The 9,493-nt window shown below is 42.9% G+C and overlaps 1 protein-coding gene across 2 annotated transcripts in view; it reads left to right on the top strand.

The window, feature by feature from the left end:
* The first annotated feature begins 2,370 nt into the window (after positions 1-2,370).
* Secisbp2l (SECIS binding protein 2-like) overlaps positions 2,371-9,493 on the top strand; it is a 45,885-nt gene continuing 38,762 nt past the window's right edge. The window contains exon 1 of one of the 2 annotated variants that reach the window (NM_177608.3): positions 2,371-2,642. In NM_177608.3, coding sequence (NP_808276.2) covers positions 2,619-2,642 — 24 coding nt within the window. In that variant the 5' untranslated portion in view covers positions 2,371-2,618. The remainder of the gene's footprint in view (positions 2,643-9,493) is intronic. The other variant, XM_006500156.4, reaches the window with a different exon arrangement.

Genomic DNA, 9,493 nt, shown 5'->3' with positions numbered 1-9,493 from the left:
CCTGCCATCCCCCTCACTCTCACCTTCACCCTTAATGGGTAACCTGGCATCTTATTTCAAGGAGAAAACAAAAGCTATTCAACCGCTTCAGCACTGGAGCCTAAACTTAGAGTATACATGACTCTAGCCATATTGCATCTTTCCTTCTGTCATGTGGGCTGTCTCTAGGAAGCCAGTTTCTTCCAGTGACTTTTTATCTTGCACTTCCAAATTCTTCAGAGAGCTTGTTCCTATGTATGTGTGTGACTCTGTCTGTCTGTCTGTCTGTGTCTCTCTGTATGTATGTGTATGGTGTTTTGGTGCCTGCTAAGGGTTGAACCTAGATTCTTATGCATGCTAGGTGTGCAGTCTACTCCTGAGCTCTCTCCCTAGCAACCTGTCCCCCTTTTATTCTTGTTTTGGAACTAAGAGGTAAATCTCAGGCTAGCCTTTGCCTCTAGCCCAGGCAGCTCTTGTCTTCTTCCTCCCACTGACCTCGTCTCCGTTACTTGATCTCCATTACAGATCGTTCCTTGCTTGATCTGTTTGGAACTTGTTCTCTCACGTCTACCTTCTCCAGCTTCAATCCCCATTCCTACTGAACCTACATTACATCTCCTTTGGAATTACTTGCTGTGTGTGTCTTGCCCACAGGACAGATGTGGCCTTTGCCCTTACTATGTCTCATTAACTGCTGAACTTCCTTCCAGTGATTAGCCTTGTACTTAGCACTGTGAATATATTAACATGTGTTGCTAAATGAAAGAAGTCATTTGTATCACATGTAAAATAGTTCTTTAAATTTCTTTGTTTTATCCATAGATTTATTATTCTCTTCTTTTTTTTATTATTTTCTTCTAATAGCCAACAGCATTCTCCCTTTTAGGATTACATTACATTAATATGGCACTGTGACACTTCTTGTTTCTACAGTTCTTACACTTTACCTAAATATTGGACTTAGAATATTCTCATCAAGAACAATTTCAGTCGCAAAAAATCATACAATATGGAACGATATTTAGAGACTCTGTATTTACATTTCCTCTTACAGATCCTTCAAAGAAGGGGAAAACCTCAAATACCGTACTGCATTAATGACTTTTTAACTCAGGCTGGGTGTCTTGCAGCTAAAGACCACCGGTAGGGGCACAGCTCATCTCATCTTGCTGTCAGAAAGGAGGGTGAGCCGCTGTGGCTTATGTAACTGCCCTGTATAAATAGCTTTGCTTTGTGGATCAGCCTTAAATTTCTTCTGCAGCCATTGAATCCTGAGCAAGGGTTTGTAATAGACTCTAAGGAATCTGACATTACACAGCTCACACATTTTCAACACAAATGCATGTGCAACTGAAATAAAAGTGTGCATACAGTGGAAAAACAAAACCAAATGCACGAAACTCTCATGTACAGGCATAAGTGTTTCTCCATCATGTGGTTTGCAGACCAGCCTTCATATGTCCTGTAGACAAAATGCATTCATTTAAGCTGGCAGAAATACAGCTTCCACACTAACATAGCCAGGATCTTTACAGACCACTCTCTCCTTACAGACTTGGATTAACTGAAAAGGCTTTATGAACATCTCCCAAAGCGTGATGACGAAGCAGATTTCTTAGATATCCTTTTCCCTTTTCCAGACATAGATCCCCTGGCCAGTGACCCTAACAGCAGCCAACTCTACTCTCTTTCTTCACTGAAGTATATATAATTCAGCTGACCGACGTTATCAAGCCAGAACTCTTGTGGAGAGCTTGTGTGTGTTGGAGGCTGTCTAACTCCCCAGAGGGAATCTACCAGTAGGGTTTAGTTTCAAGGCAAACTCTAGTCTTTAAGGAGCTGATGACCTGGAGATTAAAAGGAACAATTCTTAACCATATGGGGAAAGCAGAGGAGAAGATAATCTCTTCTTGGGTAGTTATGCAGGTTTTGGGTAAAAATAGGGTTCGAAATGGGCAAAATCAGCCTGGAGTTGAGGCTAGATGTGAGTCTGGAACCGGGACAATAACATTAATTAATCATTATTTGTGGAGATTTTTTAACAGGGCTTCTTACCTATGGCTGCTACTCTGTGTATGCAATTTATTTGTGCAATTTTCAAAGGGCAAGATTGTTCGTTCTTTTCATTCTTTTAGAGTACTGACAGGATCACAGGACTAGTGAGCAGCTACAAGCTCTTCCAATATCCTGAGTAGGTTTTGCCTTCTGAGCAGTCTCTGAGGTCCCGGCAAAGTGAACACATGCGTCCTGAGTTCCAGGCAGCCCAACCTGCCTAGGTGGGAGTGGGAGGAGTAACCCAACCAGGCAGTGCCCCTGGCCTTGGCTGCCCGCTAGCCACCCCCCTCCCCCCGCCCCCGTCGCTCCTCGGCCATCCCCGCCCCTGCGTATCTCCATTTCCTACTGCGCCTCCGCCCTTTCGGTCCCGCTCGGCTTCCGTCCCAGATGATCCCTCCCCGGGGCGGCCGCCGCCTCCCCCGCCTTGAGCTGGAGCCGCCTCCCCAGCCAGTGGCGTAGCCGAGTCGGCGTCCGGCCGGCTGTGCGGAGTGGACCGAGCCCGGCGGGACCGAGCGGGGGGCCATGGAGAAAGCGGCCCGCGGCGCTGCGCACACCGACTAGAGCCGGCGCCTGTCGCCGGCGCCATGGACCGAGCGCCGGCCGAGCAGGTACGCAAGCGCCCGGGCTGCTCTCGGGCCTCCGGGCCGGCAGGCCGCCGAAGCTGAAAGGCCGGGGGAGGTGGACCGGCGGAGCTCAGCGGCGACAGCGTTGCCCTTGCAGCAGTCTGGAGTGTATTTCTTTTATGAAGAGACTACCGTGGTTTACCCTTGTTTTCCTGTCTAGTTACTTTGCAAATAATTATTCTTTTAAAATGGAGCAAGAGTTCAAGTTGAGTCCATATTCGTATTCGCACAGTAGTTCCATTAGTGGTCTGTTAGTGTTTTGATTGCATCGAATTCTTTCTGGAAGAGTTGGGAGGAAGGGCTAATGGCAGGGTGAAAAATAACTTAGAAGAATAGTGTCATGCTTCCTCCTCCTCCCCAGTATTTTACAGCTTCCCTGGAAACGACTTAATTTGACTGAGTGTGATTTTTGTTCGCTGTCAATTTCCCTCTACCAGGACCTTGGTCAGTTAGTCACATAGTTGAAAGGAGAACACTGGTGACTTGCCTGTTAGTTTTGCGAATAGTTAATTAACTCGAGTAAATGAGATACCATCTCCCAAGTTTCTGTTTATACATAGTTAACGACAGTTTTGGTTTTGAATCGCACACTTTTCAAGCCAAAACACAGCTTTCTAATTTTGAACACTTCGCCGTTTCTGTTGTTGATTCTTGTCGTATTGTCCATTCTATCCTAGACCTCTTATGAAAGATTTCTCCTCTCTCAGCACTTTCCACAGGACCTTACCACACAGATTTAAAAAGGAAAGCAAATCTTCCAGAGATTAGAAGTTTATTTTTATTAAAGAACACCAATTACCAAGAGAAAATTGATGTGGGACCACTTGGAAAATACACACTTCACTGTGGCCCGGAGTATTATGTTACAGTATGTAGTGAATTTATTAAAACATTGTTTTTGAGAGTAATTCTGAAAAAGGAACCTGAGATTTCCAGCCTTGACGAAGGAAAAGGAAATTTCCTTGCGCGTGTGTCTCTAATGAAAGGGTGGGATGTTTTTGTCCGTCCTGGGCACTCTGGAAGCACTAATGCATATGTATACTCACTTATGTCTCCTTTCATCTTAGAGGAAATGTAATTACCTGGTTAGATGGTAACATTTAGCATGGCACTCCTCATGTGATTACCCTAAGAGCAAGTGTAGCAGATTATCTAGAGAGTATCCTCTTCTGTCATTCCACAAACTCCACCATGTACTTAAATTCTTGGAAATCTGAGAGCTAGGGAAAAAAAGCCATGCAGAAGGATTTGATAACGAAGGGTTTTTGTTTGTTTGTTTGTTTGTTTAAACCTCCAGTACCTCTTGCCTCAGCTTGGCCTACAGTCAGTACAAAACAGCCTTAGTTAGGTAAAGGCCCTCAAGAACTATTTGTGATATGTGCCAAATTCCCATCCCCTCCCTAGTGTTTTGGTTTTTCCTTTTAAACCATTGTTGGCTTATGTTCAGAATTTCTGAAAATGCCTACAGCATTAGCTGTTGTCGTGCTTAGCAGTTTGCATAAGTCAGTTTTTTATAATTGTACTCAACACAGACTTGTTGTGTTTCAAGTTAGCCTAAGTAATAAATCCTTGGAGGACTGCACAAGAGTAACTTTAAATGTTTGTGTCTGAAGGCCTTCGTGCCATAGGTTTTATAAACCACTCTTTACATAAGCTCTTTATAAAAAGATAAACCTTACATATGTTTATAAGGAGCAGTTCATTGGCAATAGAGTGCTAGATGGATAATCCTAACTACTAACGACTGAAACCATCTTACAGCTGGAATAGCCTCTTGAGTATTCTCTTTTACAAAGACTATTAAGTCAAAACAAGTTCTGTCAGAGTTAGCTGTTGTAAAAACAGTTATTACTTGGTATGATATTTGTGTGTGTGTGTGGTGTGTGTGGTAGGTGTGGGGAGGTTAATGTGCATGGTGTGAATATAGAGGTCAGAGGTCGAGGTTGGGCGGATCGCCTCCTCCGCTGCTCTCTGCCTTACTTTTTGAGGCACGGTGTCTCACTGAACCCAGGACTCACTGAGCAGCTAGGCTGGGTGGCCAGCAGATCTCAGAGATCTTCCCCTCGATGCCTGGAAGAGCTGGGATTCCAGGTCCTACTTGTGATCTCGCTTTTTGCCTGGGTGCTAAGGATTCAATTGCAGTCTTTATTCTCACACAACAGGTGCTCTACGAGTGCTTCTCCATGGCCTCCCTTTTCTCAGTGATGATGGTGAAGATGGTGATGATAAAGCTTGTGTAAAGGGATGTGAGGAATGAGTTATGGATTCATTTGTTTAGAGCGATTCAGGGTCTCTGTTTAGGAAATCAGGTGTGCTTTGGAATTTTTAAATAATGTGCATAGACGTGACACTGAGGGAGTTTCACAGGCTGCTGTATAGTGCTTCAGTGCTCTAACTTAACTCTAGTCTTAACTTTAGTGCATTCAGGTCAGACTTCTAGAAGGACCCACAAAATCACTGATTATTCTCTTCTTTCATTCGTAGAAAAACAAACACAGTGAATTCCTGGGGCTTTGTGCAGTTTTGTCACAAATAAGGATGTAAGATTGGCTGGTGAAATGGCTTGCTTGGTAAAAGTACCTGCTACCAAGTCTGATGACCTGGAACCCACGGAGAAAGGAAGGAACCAGTGTCTGAAAGCCACCTCACTGTAGTCCATGCATGCATCACATACACACATGAACATACAATAAAATGACAAAAATAGAAAATTGTTTGAACCCCTTGTAGCAGCACAGTCAGTTTTTCACATCTGTAGGTCCCACATCCCTGAAACACCCAGCTGGATCACAAAACAGTTGAAGAAAAAAGTTGAGTCTGTACTAAACGTGTGCAGGCTATGTTCCCCCAACAACACAGTGTAAGAGGTACTTACATAGCTCTTGAATTTGTTAGCTGTTGTAATTAGTGGAGAGTTAGGTAAACAGTACAGTGGAGAGCGTGATGGCCTCTGTGTAAATCTCACACTCACTCCAAGACCTGAGCATCTGTGGGCCATCAAGTCTGTAGTGAAGGCCCTGTTCCCATCTAGCACAGCTAGACAACTGTACTGTAAGTGTTACTATAAAACTTTTATTATCCAGTGACAATTGATGTTTTTATGGGAAGTTGACAAACATACTATGTTTTTAAAATAATGCTCTGAATCAGAGTGCATACATTTAGAGAAAAGATTTGGAAATTTAAGAAATTTTAAGCCTTTACATCTAAAACAAAATAAAAACCAATGACATTAGAAAAATATTAACTAAATATAAGAGGTCTAAGGCAAAAAATAGAATGGTAGGTTATTAGAAAAGCATAACTACACATCACATGTAACCCGTGGAGTATGACTGACATGCTCTGACCCAGATGTAGTCATGAGCACTCCTGTGTTGCTGTAACCCGTGGAGTATGACTTAGGTTGTGCTCTGACACAGATGTGTAGTTGTAAACACTCTCTGTGTTCCATAGTGTAAAAGGAAAATAAAATTACCCATCAAGGTAAGAGGTCGGGGGAGAAGCTTCATAGGAAACAAGCAAGAAAATAGGTGTAAAAGCAGAAACTAACAGGTTGGATACTATGACAATTATTATTACATGTAAAAGGGTGGTTTTATTTTTGAAAACACCATCAAGTCTTAACAGGCTTTAATAGTCCTGTGGAAAAGCCCGTGGTGGGAGGTGAGTGGTCACTCTAAGTCCCCTGCCGCTTTCCTCACTGGGCTCGGAAGCCTTGAACATGGGCAAGTGCCTTACTGAGACAGTGCATCCAGCAGGCATCTCACGCCCCATTCATCCTCCTGGAAGGCACTTATTTTATCTGTACCACAGGGTGTAAAAAGTATCCTAATGTTTGATGCATTTTTACCTTAACATAGAATATGGAGGTTTCAGGGTCTCTCCCTGTGGGTGTGTGGGACATACTCTGAGCTTCGCTGTGGGAGTCGGCCTCATCATGTTCTACTTCAGTTCTGACTTTAGGTGGGTGTCACTTTTCTGTCGCCTAATCTGGGAGATTATTTGCATCCTCCTGAGGCCTCTCTGAAGGATGCCGAGTGGGTTGTCTGCTGCGCTGTGCTTATGACAGCTCTCTGCCCGCTCGCTCACTCGCCCGCTCGCCTTGGTGCAGCCTTTCCAAGCTTGAGCCAGGGTGGTTGTCATCGTGGCTCTGTGATCCCCGTGCATGGCTAATGAACTCTGTTAAGGAGGCATTTTGTACTTTTATGTTCTGATAATATCTTTGGTTTCCTAGATTATTTATATAAATGGTATTTTTATTGACATTTGTTTTAATATGTACAAAATTAAAATTAAGTGAAATGCATGGATGTTTTCACAGACAGAATTATTCAGATGTTTCATTAATTTAGGGAGTTCTGAAATAACTTGTGAAAACTACCATTTTAACCCTGAGTGGGGCGTTTGAAGCAGACAGTAAATATCAGAGTGATTATACTGTCATTGGAGTTCCCGCTTACTTTATATTTCTTATTATATTAGTTTTTGTATATGAGTGTTTTGTCTGCAGGTTTGTCTGTGTACAGGTGCATACCTGGTGCCTGAGGAGATCAGAAGAGGGCAACAGATAGTCCAGAGCTAGAGTTACAGACAGGTTGTGAGCCTCCATTTAGCTGCTGGGAATTGAATCTGGGTCCTCTGGAAGAGCAGCCAATGCTTTTAACTGCTGAGCTGCCTCTCCAGCCCTTGCTAACAGTAAGGTAACAGTTTACTTCTTTAAAATTTAATCTCTCAAAATATAGATTAAGGGGTTGGGAGACATGGCTCAGTGGTTAAGAGAGCATAGGACTCCTCAGTGGAGCCAAGTTCACTTCCCAGCACCCACATAGGGTAGCATACAGTCACCTGCGACTCTGGCTCCACAGAACTCTACCCTCTAGCTGCATGGACCCACTCACTTCCAGAGAGTTGTACATACATACATATACTTAGAAATGAGAGAAACCTTTAAATATGAGTATATATAAATATGTAGATCATGAGCTATGCATGCTCGTACACATCTATGAGAGAGTGAGGCAGGGGATCATGAGTTAAAGGCTAGCCTGGGAATAATGAGACACTTAAAGAATGGCAATAAAAACTAGTGACTAAAACATGGAATTCAAACTGAGGAGTAGTAATATATAGAGTAACTATTCTAATTTTTCAATATTTTCAGATATTTTTCTTTGATTTCTGTACTAATATTAAAAGCTGCCAACATTTACATTTGGATTTTAAAGTATTAGTTTGCCTTCAGCTTGGTTTTTGGGCTGCTAGATGTATGGTAGATAACTGAAGGCTTCAAAGTCACAGTGAACAGCTTTGGAAACCATGTAAAAGTGAAACTGTAAGAGAAAGCGTATGAGTCTGTTCTTTCTGATGACATCTGCAGCGTGTGCAGCCTGTGCAGCCTGTGCAGCCTGTGCAGCGTGTGCAGCTGTTGACTAGAGTGGCTTCTCTTTCTCTTTGCTAAAAACAAAGGATTATGAGTTCAAAACTCACCTCTACTACACAGAATTTTGAACCCATAATCCTCCTGATTTTGTCTACCTCTCAAGTGCTGGGATTCTAAACATGTACTACCGTGCCCAACTCCTGCGGTACTAGGAGCTGAACCCAGGGCTTCTTCATGCATGCTAGACAAGTACTCTACCAACTGAGTTAGACCTCCAATCTCCCCAGCCTCCGTTTTGAGAGACAGTCTTGATATATCCAGAGCTGGCCTGAGCTCAGTGTTTAGCCCAGGCTGGCCTCAGGTGCAAGGCTTCTTCCTGCTTCAGCCTGGTATGGGCTAATGAGCCACCCTGTCCACATCCTATAGATATTTGTTAAATAGCCAGAAAATTACTTAAATCAGTGTACAACTTGCTAAGTTCAATGGCTTGTAAATTCCTCTAATTAAACTACAGAACTTGCCAGGGGGCCCAAGTTCTACCTAACTGCTGTTTCTTTCTTCCTAAGAGTGTGTTACTGTCCAAATTGTTAAAGAGCTCATTTTCTTAATACTTTTCCATGTGTGTATTTTCCCAGAGTAGAGTTTTCTGTGGCTTTTAACTGTCTGGAGCTGTATTATAGGAAAGATGCACAGGAACCAAGGGACTGACACAGAAGTCCTTAGGGTGGCGGTGATGTGCACAGATACCTACCAGGAAAGGTTACTCTCCAAGTTATTCTCATTTTTTTCCTCCAAGTTTAAGTATAAAACATAATTTTTCCTTTATGTTTTTGATTCATCATAGACATTTCCCTTTAACAATGGACAAAACTTGGGCTGGTGAGATGGCTCAGTGGGTTAGAGCACCCGACTGCTCTTCCGAAGGTCCAGAGTTCAAATCCCAGCAACCACATGGTGGCTCACAACCATCCGTAACAAGATCTGTCCCCCTCTTCTGGAGTGTCTGAACACAGCTACAATGTACTTACATATAATAAATAAATAAATAAAAAAAAAAAAAAAAAAAAACAATGGACAAAACTTAATTTCCTGCCACGGACAGCAATAGGTGACTTTTTCAGCTATTCAAAGACATGAAATTACTCCTCAAATCTTGAGCTGGATGGCTTTCTCCCCTCCAGAATTAACAAGAAATACAGCTTTGTCCAAAGAGCCAGATTTCTTACTACTCTTTTTTTAGTCCTGAGGTTTGGCTTCTTATTTCTATCTAACAGCTCTTCTGGACAATAACTGATTTCGTTCCAGCGCTGTGGCGTGTGATAAGTTCTTCCCTGTTTTGTTGGGTACTCGCTTACTTTAGACTGACTTTGTCACTTGAGCATGCCCTGTGGACAGTGTCTGTAGACTCTAAGTGCCAAGTGTGTATTGGCTGTCCACTTATAACCATGCTTTC

This window comes from Mus musculus, chromosome 2 (genome assembly GCF_000001635.26).
Source record: "Mus musculus strain C57BL/6J chromosome 2, GRCm38.p6 C57BL/6J".
NCBI classification, from domain to species: Eukaryota; Metazoa; Chordata; class Mammalia; order Rodentia; family Muridae; genus Mus; species Mus musculus.
Note: the sequence above shows the minus strand (reverse complement) of the source record. Positions and strands in the feature narration are given on the sequence as shown.